A 17,270-nucleotide genomic window follows, 5' to 3' on the forward strand; every position below is an offset into this window, starting at 1 on the left:
CCATCATTTGGTGGCAGAACACATGCTATGTACACATAAGGTTAATTGAGAGTGAAGGCTAATGCCAGATCTAGTCTGACCCCAAGGGTTCAAGGGCCACAGAAATGTCTTATCCCTGTGGACGAACATGGACAGCTATGCATGCCTAGCAACTGAGCCTTGCCTTTACATCCAAGCTGTGAGCCTAGGGGCAAAAGAGGAGCAGGTTGAAGTGAAGAGGAGCTCTGAGAGCAACTGAAGCTATCAGCCACATGCCATTATAACATATCTATCAGAATTTACCACCTCACTCAAGGATGTGAGATGAAGATTAATGTACTGCCCTTCTCACTCTTCTCTACAGGGCCTCCTAGTAAAACATGTTGCTCATTTGAGATTTGTAGCAATTAACAATTCTCCTTGCCAACATGCCTCTCCCCAACATTATCCTAGAAGACTGCTTTCCAGAGCAAATGCATTCAAGCAAAACAACCAAGAGTTTTAGTAATATTTTACAGACTAAAAATTGGATGATGGCATTAGTTTTTAGCCAACTGGTGGACTCTACTCTATGAATGCCTATGTCATAATAAACCTGTTACTTTTTAAATCCACAAAATGCTTTTGTTTTACTAGTAAATTGTGAAGAACTCACATCCTGTGCATATGCTTCAGCAGTAGAATCAGATTCCAGAGCAAGCATGTTGATGGTAGGAAGCAGCATGTTGACAGTACTGTGGGTCTCATATTTGTCTTTCTCACATAATGTTATCTAACCATTAATAATCCTGGTTATCTAATCATTACATAATAAGGTATGTATCACATGTATGGCAATACATTTATAATAGCACCGTGTATTTACAGCTCTGATTTCCCACTGGAATAAGGAATACCACATCCCTAAGCATCTTTAAAAATAAACACAAAAACTGTTCCCCACTATACTATAATTTATAAATATACATAATCATATTTTGGAAAAGATTGTTTCTCAGATCACAGTCTCATCACATGGGGAGGTTGCTGTGGATTTAGTGGTGTTGTCAGTGCAAGACCTGGGAGGTGGTGATATCTGAGGTCCTGCTAAGCAGAATAAATGGGCACAGTCTGGGCCAAAACCAGGACTTTTAAAATTGAAAAGTGGTGCCAAAAGAGTAGTGTCAAAAAAATCTCCTGACAATATCTCAAGACCTATGATCATCTGCAGAAGGCCTTATATGTTTCAACCTCAGGTTCCTCCCCCTGGAAAGCTAAAATTACTTGTCTGCACCATCTTTAAATGGAATGAGAAAGAATGAAAACCCTTGTCCCTTTCCTCTGGCCCAAAAATTCTTGGGAGGCTGATTACTGACATGATTGCAGAATATAACAAATTCCACATGAATACCACTGTATTTAAAAGTCTGGGACATAGCTTGCAACATGTTTTGCACATTAACCTCAAAATGAAGTTGTTCCTAGTCTCTGGATCCACCCGCTAAGAGCAGCAATGTTAACTTCCTCTATGGCCCTGTACAGATGGGCCCTTTGCAGAGTCATGGCGATGTGCTACGGTTGCCTCGGGGTGGTGCGTGCACATGCCCCGCAACCCTACCACGTCGCCATGATGCCATAGCTGTGGAGCACTGTCCAGATGGCGCACACAGCTATGACGTCACTGATGCATGGCATCCAGATGGAGCCATGCAGCAGCAATGTGCTCACGCTGCCGCCAGCAGTTTGTGAAAAGGAGTCGCTTTTCAGTGCTCCTTTTTTCGCACAACCATGCCACGCAATTTGGTCGCTGCAGCGTAGCTATGCGAAAAAGAGAGGCAGCTCCCAGCCACCTCTTTCTGGCTGTCTGTACTTCGTCCATGTTATTTTTCTGCCAGCAGGCAAAGGCCTTTTTATTCAGGTGGACATTTGGCTTTGCTTGCCATGGAAAGGTCTATTAATTCAAGGGAAAGCTTGAATCCCATTTGTAGGAGACAAATGAAATAAATAAATAATCCACAGAAAACAACTGTATAACTGGGTTATTTTGCAAAACGTCTCCACAATGCTAAGTCTTTGAATGAAGACAGAAAGCTCCTTGGTAGTGGAACTAACAAAGAGAACTGTGACTTTGACAGCTTCACTTAAAGAGGGTTAATTATGATGGAGCTCTCGGCAGCAAGTTATGTATAACTTTGCCTGTAATGAAATGAGCTGCAAAGTGGCTTTTCAGACTCAGCTGTGTTGCAGAGGGACTGATTTGGCTGGCTTGGCTCTTTGTTTATTGATATTCACTTTGTTAAGAGTGAGAAAATTGTGTTCAACTGCTTTTCTCCACTAAAACAAAGAAATTGCTTTCTGCCTGTTAACAACATTAATTTCTTAATAAATACACAGTAGCTTCTGAATCCATTCTCTGACTTGGCTTTCAGGAGTATTTAACAATTCGTATTCAGCTTCTCAACCGGGCAATTGCAGGTTCTCCTTTTATCAAGTAATTGCATTACTTAGCAATTTACCACAATTATGAACGCAAGCAATTCAGTCCCTAACTACACTGTGGTATACATTTGCTTGCTGCTTGCTCACTAGAGAGGTTGCATTTACCTAAATGCAGTGAGTCATAATCTGAACGTACATTAGAGCATTCACAAAATCAGTTAAAAATTCTGCAGTCCATGGGCCAAAGGAAAGTCTATCTAACAGTAAAAAAGCTGGTTATGCGAACTGCCCGATTGTGAAGATGTCAAGAGATGCACTTTAGGCTGAACCAGTGAGAATTCCACACAGACCATTCCTGCAGATTGTATGCGATGAAGCCCCATCCTCTTGACAATGTGTTTTCCATCACCAGTGACATTTCATAATGAAATGATGCATGGTGATGCATTTAACATGCACTATGGATGGGAGTGTTAAACCCTTTCTGGTCTTGCTGAGGTCCTGAGAAAATCCTCTTTCTAATCTGAGGGAAGATTAGAAGGGCAGAGGAGAGATTCCAGCATGCAGGAATAAGTTTAAAAAATGGCTGATGCCTGCTCAGACACCATTAATTCCACCCCACTGTTGCAGGAAGGGCACTGTTTTTGGACTACCGGTTCTCGAATCCTTCACTATTACCAATGCTGGCTAGGGCAGTGGGAGCTGTTGGCCAAAAATGGATCTGGAGGACTAGAGGTAATCATCTAGCTCCATGTCGGCGAACGCATGGCATGCGAAGCATGGCACTGGGAGCAGCACTACCTCCCAACATGGCCATTTTCATGTTGCCATAGAGCAGTGGTTCCCAACCTGTGGATCAGGACCCCTTTGGGGGTTGAATGACCATTTCATGGGGCTCGCCTAATACCATTGAAAAGCACCTATTTAATTACAGTTATGAAGTAGCAATGAAAATAACTTCATGGGTTTGGGTCACCACAATATGAGGAACTGTATTAAGGGGTCACGGCATTAGGAAGGTTGGGAACCACTGCCATAGAGCTTGAAAGATGAAAGGGACACATCTTTGCAAATGATGTTCTTAAAGTGTGTCTAGCTGTAAATAAACAGCTGGAATCCCCTTCCTCCTCCCCTTGCTCTCCTGTAACATGAAAATGGCCATGTTGGGAGGCTGTGCTGCTAATAAGGTGAGTTTTGAAGGGGGGGGGGGTTGGTCACTGCATGCTCAGAACAGAATTCTGACCTCTGCAACAACCAAAAAAAGTGAATTGTGATGGTGTAAATCTGATCTCCACCATCATAATTCCCTAAGGGTGCCAGGCCACTATATGTCCATTCTAAGCCAAGTTGAAAGTGCTTGAAGGTAAAGTGCATACTGTTAAGCCAAATAGGCCCCTTGGTAAGAAATGAAACACAAAGAATGAAGAAGTGTTCCTTCCATTCAGCATACATGCATGGAAGCAACATTTCTGTAACAGATCAAAAGAGCGCACAAAAGATGAGCTATTGCATCTGGCAATGAGGGAAGGTGAGTATCTTACTTGTAGGTTTGTAATCTGCAGCATTCCATTGTCTAACAGACTGATTCTTGGGTCACTGCCCACAATCCTTTCTCCATCTTTTAGCCACTGAATGCTGGGTAGCGGGTTCCCAGTCACATGACACTGTAGCTGTGCTGTAGAATCTATGGCAACGGTCTGATTGGTTGGTCCACGACGAATGATTGGTGGAATACGATCTGATGTCACTTTATGCAAATCAAGACAAAACAGCATAGTATGGGTATACAGGTCAATGCGATGAAATACAACTATCGTCACTGTATTGCAGACACAACCACATTTAGATGTAAGATGTCTGCAATTCAGGTCTAGAAGAGTGTTAAAAGAGTTTTTAACAGGTGGAAAAGATATATATAGAAAGATCATTAAGAAAAGATTTTTATAACTTGATAAGTGGTTACAGTACTTACCTGCTTTATTGTTAATTAATTAATTAATTAATTTCCTCCATTTTCCCCTTCTAAGAAGCCCTCCTCCCCATCAGAATGTAACAGACATTGTGGTTCAGACTAAAAGGCTGTCTAGTTTAGCATTCTGTGAATACTGCAACAAACCAGTTGTCTATGAGAAGACCATAAGCAAGACATGACTGCAACTGCAGGGCTGCAATCCCCAGCATAAGTCTCCAGGAACTGACATGCAGAGACATGTTGCCTCTGATACCTTTAATACCATCACAAGCACCCAATGAGGTAGCTTAGACCAAAAGGGCATTGGTTGGTCCACAGTTACTTAGTAGGATTCATGGCAGAGTACAGATTTGATATTATCTCTGGTACCAGCTCCCTACCTTCTGGAGTCTGACACTCAATGCAATATATCACCCTCAGTTGTACAGATGTAGTACACTCTTAAATGAAACTATAAATTGTAGATGTGCAGTAAAACATATGGGAGCAGGGATACCAGAGGAGATAATTTCTTTCTCTCTATGTTAAGGCTCATGGGAGCTGGCTGCTCTCACATTATACTGCTCATGGCAAGCAGACCACAAGCATGAGTAGTGTGTTTGCACAAGGCAATATCTGAACATGTCAAAACACAGTTGCGAGCGAGCAGACACAAATCAAAGCCCAATGAAAACTCTTTTCCAGCCTCCTTAAAGGGGAAATCTGTGTCAGATTGCTGATAATTCTTCCAACTTTTTGTTTTCCTCTCATTTACGTCTACCCATGGGAGGACGCGCTGCAAGAGTAGGCATTTTGGGGCATCTACTGTGGCCCATTCTAGTTGAGGCAGCACCAACTCCTCAACATTTTTGCTGTTGCTGACTGATCATCATCCCTCAAGAAGCACACAGTCCAAGAGTGGGAAAAGGAGCACCACCCCTGTAGGTTTTGTCATCTCTCTCTCTAGTCAATTGTACAGAAGGTGCACAGACAGGGCTGGCCCAAGATATTTCACAACCTAAAAGGAAGGACAAGATAGCACTCCTTCCATTCCCTAACTTAAATCTTCCATGGTTGGGCGAATGCAGCCCATATACAGTCCACATGCAACCCACAGAAAACCCCATCCTTGTAAAGCCTGGCTTGTATACGCCTTACTGCTGGGCTGTAATGTTTCCCTTATTCTTCATATTCTCTCTCTCTCAATCTCTCTCTCTCTCTCTCTCACACACACACACACACTCCCCCAGAATGGAATTGATCTCTGCTGCATCTTAAAAGCTTATTTCATGATGGAACACAAATTGCTTCTTTGCTGCCATGACAGACACAGGTATCACAACTTATATCCATCAGCTTGTTTAGTAACATGTAATTAAACATTCAATTAAAGGTGAACATTAATTGATTACCTTGAGATGCACTGTTTGAACAACAGGCAGCAGTAAATGTGTCAAGACACACCTTTTATCTATGTTATCACCTTCCTCTTCTGAAAGGACAGATAGAATGTTTTCCAATTACTAAATGTGGGAAGCTCAGAGCAGCTTCTTACGAAAAGCAGACTAGTTAATTACTAGGTATGGCACAGAACCACTCTGAATACCACAGAGAACATAAGAAGAGACCTGTCAGACCAGGCAAGAATTTGTTTACAATGCTGGCTTTTTAAAAAGTAGAACATCCATTTTCCCCCAGCATCTTATTGTCATTCTCTTCATTGCTGGTGTTTAGTTCTGAGTTGCTGTTGTGTGCCTTCAAGTCCTTTCTGGCTTATGGCGATCCTAAGGTGAACCTGTCACAGAGTTTTCTTGGCAAGATTTGTTCAGAGGGGGTTTGCTTTTGCCTTCTTCTGAGGCCAAGAGCATGTGCCTTGCCCAAGGATGTTTCCATGGTTGAGTGAGGATTCAAAACCTGGTCTCCAGAGTCATGGTCCAACACTCACACAGTGCAACATTCTGGCTTTTTCAGCTCTGTCTGTTGATGCATATCTAGCCAAAACAGCACTAACCATGCACAGATAGCAAACAACAGGCTGGGGGCACTAAGATATTCAGAAGTACAGTAAGCAAAAATACTCTAAGACAAAGAGCCCACTATAGAAAGCTGACTGGTGGAGAGAGGGAAAGGTAGAGGGATTGGGGGAATTAAATAAAAATGGCTGGAAACCTAAAGAGCAGCACAGCACACTTGTACTACCTCTAAACCCCTGGGGACATTTGGTCTGCTGTTTTAACATCACACAGTACTAGAGAGTGACACTACTACTGTGGGAAATCTAAATGGTTTCACAGATGAGTTCTCACCAATGGGTTTGGTCAAGGCCCTAGGATCCTGCTGGTTGCTCTCAAGGTTGCCGGATTCTGCTGTCAGGCCTGGAGGATCATCTGCACATTTTTATGCAACTTCCATTTGCAGTATTAAACATGAGACAGTTTATGGCATCTCTTTTTCTTAAGGCAGGGATGGCCCTTGTGGTCTCTTCCAACTCTACGATTCTATGATTCTATGATTCACACACAAGCTATATCAGTAAATGATAGAGCTACATGTGCCAACTGCACGTACCAAAAGGATGCAGAGATTCAGGGTGTATGAAGAAAAGGCAACACACAGCTGCATAGTATTAGCTGCCTCTGTTTTTTTCAAAGATGTTGAAAAGCATCATTCTCACTTTCTTTTTCATCTCTTGTCAACCCTGCCTATCATGGCAAACAAAGTGAAGCCATTACTAGGCTACGATTTACACAGAAATTGCTTGTTATGAGAGCAGGAGATACGATAAAGATTTCTTATTCAGAGACAAGGTGCCCATGTGGAATTAACATGGCAGAACAGCATAAATCATTTCCTACAGACTTGCCTATTATTTAACACAATGGGAGAAATGAATATCGGTTCAGTGATAACGAAACGTTCAGAGGTAACCTAGTAATGAGAAATCAATTTGGCTGTTATTAAATACTCTTCCTGCTGCTTTATTTACACTAGAGATACAGACACACACAAAATTAAGAAATAGCATGAAAGAGATGTTTTGAATTAGGGATAGAAAATAATTTTACTGGAGTTAAGATTATCAACGAAGGTATCCATTTCACATCTTGAAAGACTCATGGTAAGACAAGGGGTCCATGTGTGCCTTGCCTGAGAAAATAGTAAATCTGCAAGGTTTCTGCTAACAGAAATAAAATTCATACAAGCCCATATGCTTTTTTTTTTTTAAAAAAAACATGCTAAAATGTGAATATGAAATTGTGGACAAAATACAAGTAAAAAGAAAAAAGACTACTTGAATTAAATAAAAAATTAATATGGGAGAATCTGATACACACAAAGGATGGGATTCAGTCACCACATAATAAAAGGAACACTTTGAATTTTTCATATTTCTATTTAGAAATTGCCTTTTTTCTCCCTGACTGTACATTTGCTTTGGATTCAAGTAAGCCGTATGTTCTGTACACTCATGCACTCTGATATACTAAGAGCTGATCTAAGCAAAGTCAACCCTGCCTTCTGCCTTCTATTGTTTTTGTTCATATACTACCTTGTCAATGCAGGATCAGAGCATTTCTTATTCCTCTACACCTTCATTCATGGTTCACTGGTTCTGGGTTCCAGCCTACATGGAGGCCTGCATTCAAAAGCATCCCCTTTTGGAATAACCCATTCATCATGTGGACATGGAAAGGGACCAGGGACTCTCATGGCATTAAAGGCATAATATGACTCCTCTTTATCATAGGGCCCATACAGACAGGCCAGAATAAAGCTGCTTTGGGTCACTTTGGAGGTATGCTAAGAGTCCGGAAGGCGTGCCAAAGCTGTGCTTCAGTCCTTAGGATTCCTCCTCGCTTTCCTTTGTCCTATTTATTAAACTTAAAAAACCACCTAAATGAGATGCTCTGAGGAACTACAGTTGCTATTTAATGACATCACCAGGTGCTATTCCTAGATTTGGGCCATGAAATCTCAGTGAAATCTCCTTGCCAATTCACACTATAGAATTATAGCACTATTATTCCACTTTAACTGACATGGTTCAATCCTAACTAATACACAGGTTTCTAGTTTAATGAAATGCTCCAGCTGAGAATTTTAAATGCGCCCCCCCTACATTGCAAATCATTGAATTCCATGGGATGTTGCCATAGGAGTTAACGTAGAATACTTGTGCTATAACTGTGTAGTGTGAATGAGTTCCTGACAATCCTAATTTTAGGCGATAGCCTTTTGCCTTTTGCAAAATATCCCCCCTGAATATCCCCCCTGAAATTCTCAGAAATTGAATTTAGTCCTCAGGGTGAAAGATGGTCCCTTGGCCTATGTTTTGTTCCCTTGGCCTGCATAACATTCAGAGGTTTAGCTGAGTGGATGGAGGCTGGGAGGAGGTTAGAAAGCATCATCCCATTTTCACTGCTCCAAATATTATCGGAGTGTAGACTGTTCACCTGAATAGATTTATTGTTTTTCAACCATGGGTCGGAACAAACCAAATCTATTCTTAATGGCAAACCAGTTCTGCCTAGCTGAATTCAAATACAGACTTCTAAGCCGAACGAGTTATTATTAGTGTGGCTGTAGTTCATTTGTCTGAGAAAGCCTGCAGCTGTGTTAACAAACTAAGCTCCCTCACAAGTCTGCCTGCCCCATGCTTCTCTGGATGCTTGACATTGGTGCCAGTTTCATTGTGGATCAATGCCATTGACTAGATATTCTGGGGGGAGCATGCTCTGACACTATGAGAAATGACACTAAATAACAGCCCTATTGAACGCAGGCAAACCAAGCTGAGCAGGCAGCCAGAGGAAAGGGAAATGGGGTGAAGGGAGAGGAGAAAGAGGCCAATGAGGACCACAAAGGGCATTCCTGTCGTCAGATAGATACAGAAACGGCCATTAATTGAAGCTGAAATTTGACTTCCACTGGTCAGCAAAGCTGACCCTTATACTGTATGTACTGGCAGCCAAGCAGGCTTGGATTATTGGTAGGCAAAGTAAGAAATGCAGAATCAGGACAGAAAAATGGAAACAGCAACAAAATATTATAATAAGGATAGAAGTGCTTTCGGTCAGAATTTTAGCCAACCAGCCACAATCTCTTCCAGGATATTCTATTCCATTCTTCCCTTGATTTTCCATTCCACCTCCAGATAATGTTCTAAGGCTAAGCACAGTCAGTCCTGGTCTTTTTTAAGAGAGAAGAGACAAATCACATATCGAAACCACATATTACTTGTTTCACATATTACAGTGCAATTCTGTCCTCAATTACTCAGAGTCCATGGAGCTTTGTTGTCCTTGTTGTTGTCTGCTTTTGTCATTTCTGACACATGGTGACCCTAAGGTGAACCTATCATAGGGTTTTCTTGGCAAGATTTGTTCTTAACATCCCATCCTTGAGGCTATTTAAAAGGTGACTCAGAATAGATATTATATTGCCTTGGATTTTAGCCTGCCATTTACTGAACAGATAAAACAGATAGATAACTCTGTCCTGACTGGAGCCCATTTTCATTCCAGTGGGCATCGAAATGTAATTTCGGAAATGAGAAAGTCAAAAGTAAATGCTTTTTTCATCCATGGTTGCCACTGTGATTAATGCCACAGATTATGAGGTGGATTTACCTTTTACCCCCTACCACTAAAAAGCCCCCGTAAAGACAAGAATAAGCACCTATTCCCTCTTCTTCAAGATGTAGAAGAAACTAAACATTATGAAGGCTAAGGCCCTATCCAGAGTGACATCACTTCCTTTGGGCTGCTACCTCCCCATCCCTCTTTCTAATATTTAAGCAGCTCACTTGAACTACTGCCCTCTTTAGCAGCAGGACTCAAAGGCAAAGAGCATCAGTGCTGGATTAGTGTGCTGCCTATCTGAAAGATGTGGCCTTCTAATCCCCTGAAACTAAACCCGAGGGGCGGCCAAGCTTCACCTCCCTGTCCAGCAGCCCAGCCAGCTCACAGGCTCTGCCCGTTATTTACGGCCCTAATTACTCTCGATCGACTGGGAAGCCACAAACGGACAAAGGGCGCTCAAGAGTTCACACACAATTGAATTTCCCAGTAACAATCAGCAGCAAAAGCTCTCACACAGGGGAGCGGGGAAGAGGAAGGGGAGAGGGAAATCAATCAAAGCAAAGGAGCTGGATTCAGACAGGAATCATCTGTCGCACCTGCCAGGCTTTCAGCATGAAGGCCCCGCACTCATCATTCAGATCATCAGCACTTTCTCCCCACCTTGCCTCGTCACCAAATCTCTTGCACGGCAGAAAAAAAACCCTCTTGACATCATATTTGATGGCATGGCATGGCAGGGGTGCAACTGCCAACACGGAAGTCCCAGCTGCCTTCCTCCTTAGATCTATGGGTTGTCAAGGGGCACTGAAAGTAAGCAGTCCTCCTTTAGCTCCTCTGTGTTGACAGACATTGCAAGTTGCCAACACGCTTGTCTACTTGCTAAGAAAACCTTGGTAGACAGGGGCGCTCAATAGCACACCACAAAAGACAGAGAGGAAAAGGTGTCACTGGGTGACATGTACACACACTCAGCACACTCAAAGGTGGTGTGCCAGAGTTTGGGGAGAGTGTGCCTTCTCTTGTTGCCATAGAAACCCAGCTGGTGATGCTGGGACTAAATGAGGATTTTTAGGGTTACAACCTCCTTTGTCTTATTAACCATTCCCAAATGTCTGCCACCAATGGATCAGGTGTGGCCATTAAAATAGAGAGAAGGGGGAAGGATTCTGTCAAAGGAAAAGGATTGTTCTCTGGCGAGAATCTCTGTGGGTGGCAGTGAGCAGGGAAAGAAGGCAGTACAAAGCTTTTCATTTCCAGGTCACTAGTTCACCAAGGCACTAGGCCTATTCGGCATAAGAACAGACATGGTGGACACTTGGTCAAACTGAGAGACTCTGCAGGCCATGTTAGCTCCAGGTTCTTTCTGAGAGTCCATCCTATCACTTGGCAGAGCGAGTCAAGGAACAAGTTGTTGATGCTATTGTCCTGAAAATGTAGAAAACTTGTTTTTGTTATCATTTTGTATCATAGAATCCTAGCTGGAAGAGGAACAAGGCCCATTCAGTCCAACCTCCTGCCATGCAGGAACAGACAATCAAAGCAATCCCAACAGATGACTTGCACTCTGACTATATCTTAATATAGAATGGTTTGTTTTGAACAGTCACAGCTTCCCTGGAAGAATGGGTAGCAGCTATGGGTTTAGAAGAATAGTTCAAATCACATCCAGCTGACCTGGGAACTGGAAGTGGAAAGCAACCTAATCACTTGTGTCTGGTCCCACACTTTTGCTTTTCTAGTGGTTGCATTTCACCAATAAATGTTCTCCGATCCAGAGTAACCTCTGCTCTCCCCTGCTTCTCTCCCTTTTCCTGGCAAAAACATATAGCCCAGGAAGGTTACACAATATGACATTAGCTGTAGGAAGTTAAAAGAGAGTAGCGAGAAAGATTCCTCTTGGACAGATATTAACAAATCCCACCAGCTAGCCTTATCACAGCAAGCAATGAAGATCCAGAAATTCATGTTTTCCCATACAGAAAAGATGGAAAGACAAGATGCAGCAGAGATCCTACTGTGTGCCTTCCCCCACTGCACAGTGTGAACCTGTTTCTATATTGTTATCACTTACCACTAGTTCAGATAGTGCTGTCATGTGGAACAGGGAAAACATATTGTCCGCCTCTTTCTATACAGTGGTACCTCGGGATACGAAATACCCAGGTTACGAAATTTTCGGGATACGAAAAAATCCCATAGGAAAACATTGTTTCGGGTTACGAATGTTTTTTCGGGTTACGAAAAAACTTTTGGTGCTTTTTTCGGCTTTTTTCGCACGGAATCGCGGCTTTTCCCCATTAGCGCCTATGGCAATTCGGCTTACGAAGGCTTTTCGGGTTACGAAAGCAGCCGCGGAACGAATTACTTTCGTAACCCGAGGCACCACTGTATTATGTTAGGAGTATCATCCAAAATGATCCGCAGAGATCCTTTACAAATTATTTTAATATTTTTGAATTGATGCCCACCATTGCCTGGTATAAGATAATGATATGGATTTAGGAATTGCTAAATTATGATTCCCCCATAGGATACTATAATAACATTTAAAAGGATCTTGAAGGCCAGCTAGTTCATCCTGCTGCTCAGTGCTTTGAGGATTGTTCTCTGCATCGTTAATAAGGAGCTATTTTTAAGGAATGAGATAGGTCTTTCTGTGGACTCTTTGCCTACCCTCCCAGCCCCACTGATGCTATTAAAGCCCTTCCCACAGTTTCTTATTGTGACTGGAGTAACACGTCAACCAGCTTTTCTACTAGTCACTTCTAGGCAGGGCTGAAACTCTGCATTGGCGCGCAACAGATAACTTACCATCTTCCACCTCCAGGAGGGCTTTGGCCAAGATGCTTCCTGCCACACTAATTGCCTGGCACATGTAGTAGCCTGAATCTGAGGTCTGCACATCTGTGATGGTCATCTCACCACTTGGAGACACAGAAAAGCGCCCCATAGCCTGAGGAGGCTGACTGGGGAAAAGAAGAATCTACGGAAAAGGAATTAGGAAAAGAAGATTTCTTGAGTTCTCACAAACTGAAAATAGAAGAACAACTAAGAGAAGGAGCATTATTGTACTTCTCACCAAAGGCAGCTGGCAGCTTCCAGGTCAATGTGTTGGTGAATCTGTTTGAAATTTGTCTAAACTTTCATGAAGGTATCCAAAGTTCTGAATGCTACCCCCCAAATAGGTTCACTACTTTGGACAGCTCCTTGGAAATTAACTCAGAGTTGATTCATCACCTGTCTGATATGAGAATGATTAGTCACCACTGGTTCCAGGCTTCAATGCCAACCAATTTCCACCAGCCACTTTGTAGAATAGTCACTCCAACAATACCTCTCTTGGAGGCACACAATGACTATTATTTTCTTTTTTGGTGACTATATTCATAATGGGCACACTACCATAAAGGTTTCATTTCAAAATACAGTGCGCCCTCCCCTTATGTGGAGATCTGTTCCGGATCCCTTCACATAAGGGGAAATCAGCGTATGCTGAAGCCCCATAGGAACTAATGGAGCTCGCACCTGTGGTGGGAGGCAGTGCGGTGGCGCGCACATGCCACGGTTCTTCCGGGGTGTGTGACAGGTTCTTCCAGTGCAGTTTCAGCGTATGCTGAAAGCCGCATATGACATGCCCGCATAAAACACATGCCCGCTGTATGGTGGATAAATTACATTTTTCATCTGTAGCCAAATTTCTTAATAATTTTTTGTAAATGGTGCATCCGGCTTGAGATGCATCTTTCTCTAGGTAGATTTTCACACAGGGTTGGGATAGAGATAGGATTGCTCCCCTATTCTTATCCTCTCCATGACCTGAGTGAAAGTGATAGCGCAAATCACTTTCACATGAAAGTGGGTTGAAAAGCGCTTTTAGCCATCAGTTGAAACTGCTTTCAGCCATCATTGTAATAACGGGTTGTTCGATTATTATAAAAGACTGGAAATGTGAAAGTGATTTGCGCTATCACTTTCACTCATACTTCCTGAGCAGCTGAATGACGGGTTCAATGAGCTTCTGAGTGAAAGTGATTTGTGTAATCACTTTCACTCACGTGTCCCTGACGGGCCAAGAGTGGGTCATTTGTGAAAGTCAGAGACTTGACGCCCTGTTTGTAATGTGATAATCTCCTAGGAGTTAACACCCACCTCAGGGAAGCCAATGGGTTAGATGTTATCTGAAATTCTTTTCATCTCTAAAATATGATTATGAATATGAAACCATCATAAAACAACCTCTCCCCCCCTCCACCCCACAGAGCTTGGAAAGCACCTTTTAAAGCATTATTTGTAGGTTACTCATAGAAATCAACCTCCTTCTCTGGGATACCGACATGGTGCTAAAGTATTATGATTCTTTAACCTTGATCCAGTTGTTAGTCTGAACTAAAGAGTAGATCCATTGAATCTATTTGGACTTGATAAGTAAATACTAACATAAATTCCAGTAATCCACTAGGCCCATCCTAGCTGGGAATAGCAATTAGATTTAGGCCTTTGTTTTCTTTTTATACAAAAGAAACTAAAATAGATACTTTCAGTTATTTTTAAAGCATCAGAATGATATAAGCTTCTGGGCCTTTGGTAGAAAACACACTTTAGTGGTGTGGACCCACAAACTGTGGAAGTAACTAAAACAGCTACAGTTACACTGCAAAAGGAGTGAAGTTATCCCTTGATATATTCCAATAATAATGAATTATGCCTTAGCTACTGGGAAACAATGAGTTACTTCTAAACTTTGCCTTTATATGTGCTATGTGACAAAAAGCTCCATGTTGAATATTCCTGTTTCTCTTTCACTTTGTCTTTCCATCACTTATTCTCTCAGGATGTGAGTAACTGACACAGTAATAGCTGAGAGCTATTTAAAGACAACTTAGAAAATGCCAATTGTTCATTCCAAGGAAGTGGGTCTCTCTAGAGACATACCTGCATCCCACACACTCTGGTTGGCAGACTACGGCTCTCCAGGCTACAAACTACTAGATAAAATCTCAGCTCTTGCTCAGAAGACTAGAATGAAAGATGAATTACCTACACAAAAAGGTTTTTTAAAAATATATATAATGTCTTCTATTTTAGCTTTAAAAAAAACACCCCTAAAACCAGAGCAGTGGCAAAGAAAGCAGCTTATAAGCTTAAGAAATGGAATGCTGCTGCATTTTAATTGCTTAGAGATAAAATTGTGACCACAACCATAGTTTTCCTTAGGGCTATAGAGCTGATTCTTGTAGAAGCTGAATGTATTTCTTGGTCTATCATAAACTCGGGGTTGGCTCACAGTATTTAAAGTGCAACTCTAAACACACTTAACCGGGTAATTTCCACTGAATTTAATGGGGTTAACATCTCAGTAGGCAAAGATATGTGACTGTTTATGTTCTTGTTTTCTCTGGCACACTCCATTTCAACATGATACATGAAGTCAGGGCCATAAAATAATCCCAGACTGCAGGATTTCCCCACCTATGATCTAGAAGCTGTCTCACTTGTCAAGCATCTCATGTGGCCACCTGAGCATGGAGATGCCTTCATCCAACCCCTACACTATTGTTACTACATCATAATCTGTATGTAATTTTTACCAGAGGAATAAATACCCCTTAAAAACCAGGTTGAGCCAGAACTATGTCTTTATTTGATGGACTGTAGTCTCCCATATAATAATAACTGTCATTGTTATTTCTTACTCACCTCTCCCCATGGATCAAGGGGAGGAACAACAACAATGAACAGATTAACAACATGAGTTATGACCAAAGGCATCATCCTATACCTACCTGACTCCCTTCCTTTTGCCAGAAAACAGCTGGTGGTGGGTTTCCTTTCGTCTCACACTGAAAAGTCACGGTTCGGCCTTGGGTTACAATTTGATCCCGAGGACGGGTCACTAATTGAGGTGGAACTGAGAAGAGAAAAGGTGGGAGAAAGAGAAAGACAGAGAAGTGTGAAAGGTCTGAACAAGTCTCTTCCATGTGTGTGAAAACTAAAGGGGCAAATTAAAATTGTGAGGGAGGGGGAAAGTGTCTCCCATATGGTTCCATTAAGGTCCTCCATTTCAGGTTTGCTTAGTGCCTTCCACAAGTATCACTTCTGCAGTAGCCAGCATTGTTGGGAGGCAGTGGAAACCCTACAGGTCTAATCCTGAGCAGGGCTGGCTTCAGGTTCAAGATAGCTACTGGCAAAATGCCTTCTGATGCTACTTCTCAGAATTTGGTAGTCATTTTTTTAAGACTACAATTCTAAGACTCGATCTAGCAAAGTAATATTTCCAAGGTCTGCTTCTTTTTCACTGGGCCCTGGTGGGTTTACTCAGGACTTATAGTGGCTCCAGGATGCCTGAGAATTCTATTTTAATTTTCCACATTCCTCCAAACAGAGTCAGTCCAACACAGTTCTGGAAATGCAAAACCTGCACCAAATGTAGCATGAAGAAGGCCCATTTTGGCACTAGGCTTTTCATACTTGCTCTAGTCACTCATCACACCACTGACACTGGGATATTCATGAGTGTGTCCTTATAAAGTGAAAGGTTCTGCCATTAGGAATTAATTAATAAATTATTGGTCTAAATTCAATTGCCAGTTCCAACTAGGAGTGCCAGACTGAAAATATTTCTGTGGCTTTAATGGTTGTGTAAGAGAGGTATTTCAGCAGGAGTTGTTTGTCACACAACCAGGTGATCAACTGCTGATTGATAAGTCTGCAGTTATACAAATCCCATTGATTCAAGGGGTCTACTCTACTTGGGACTAATCATTGCATTGGAGCATTTGGACTTGTAACCATATTTCCATTTCACTCTAGCATGGCAGAGATTGAGAAGTTGAAAATCTTTCATGCCTAGATCTCTTCTATATGCTGTATTTCCATTCCCTTGGTAATTCTCCTGCTCCTTTTCTTTGATCCTAAACTCTAAACGCTCATCTGAAGTCTTAAATTACTATAATGCTACAGATTTGAGAACTAAAGAAGAGTGGGGGGGGCAATATGTATATTGGGAGGACAATACCCTCATTTTATCCCATTGTAGCTGCACCGCTGGAGGCAGCACATACACTTTATGTGCTGATGTTTCCTGGTTCAATCTCAGGCATGACTTGGAAAAGACTTTCCCCAAAACTAGAAAGCCACCATCAGGTAACGGAGACAACGCTAAGCTAGGAGGACCAAAAGTCTAACTTGGCATATGGCCACATCTTATGTTGCTGCATAGCAGAAATGCCTACTTTTGCTTCATGCATTCCCACTGGTGCAATCCAGAAGGTTTCAGAAACAATAACAAATAGATGCCTTCACAAAGAAAATGATAACGATAGGGATGATTCAAAGCATTA

At 42.1% G+C, this 17,270-nt stretch overlaps 1 protein-coding gene across 5 annotated transcripts in view; it reads right to left on the reverse strand.

Annotated features, from left to right (window-relative positions):
• Positions 1-17,270, reverse strand: part of ROBO3 (roundabout guidance receptor 3) — a 167,934-nt gene that overhangs the window by 24,074 nt on the left and 126,590 nt on the right. For all 5 annotated transcript variants that reach the window (XM_042476239.1, XM_042476240.1, XM_042476238.1 and 2 more), the window contains 3 exons: positions 15,714-15,838; positions 12,742-12,913; positions 3,939-4,144 (listed from right to left, as the gene is read on the reverse strand). In XM_042476239.1, the coding sequence (XP_042332173.1) occupies positions 3,939-4,144; positions 12,742-12,913; positions 15,714-15,838 (503 nt within the window). The remainder of the gene's footprint in view (positions 1-3,938; positions 4,145-12,741; positions 12,914-15,713; positions 15,839-17,270) is intronic.

Source organism: Sceloporus undulatus, chromosome 6, assembly GCF_019175285.1.
Source record: "Sceloporus undulatus isolate JIND9_A2432 ecotype Alabama chromosome 6, SceUnd_v1.1, whole genome shotgun sequence".
Lineage (NCBI taxonomy): Eukaryota > Metazoa > Chordata > Lepidosauria > Squamata > Phrynosomatidae > Sceloporus > Sceloporus undulatus.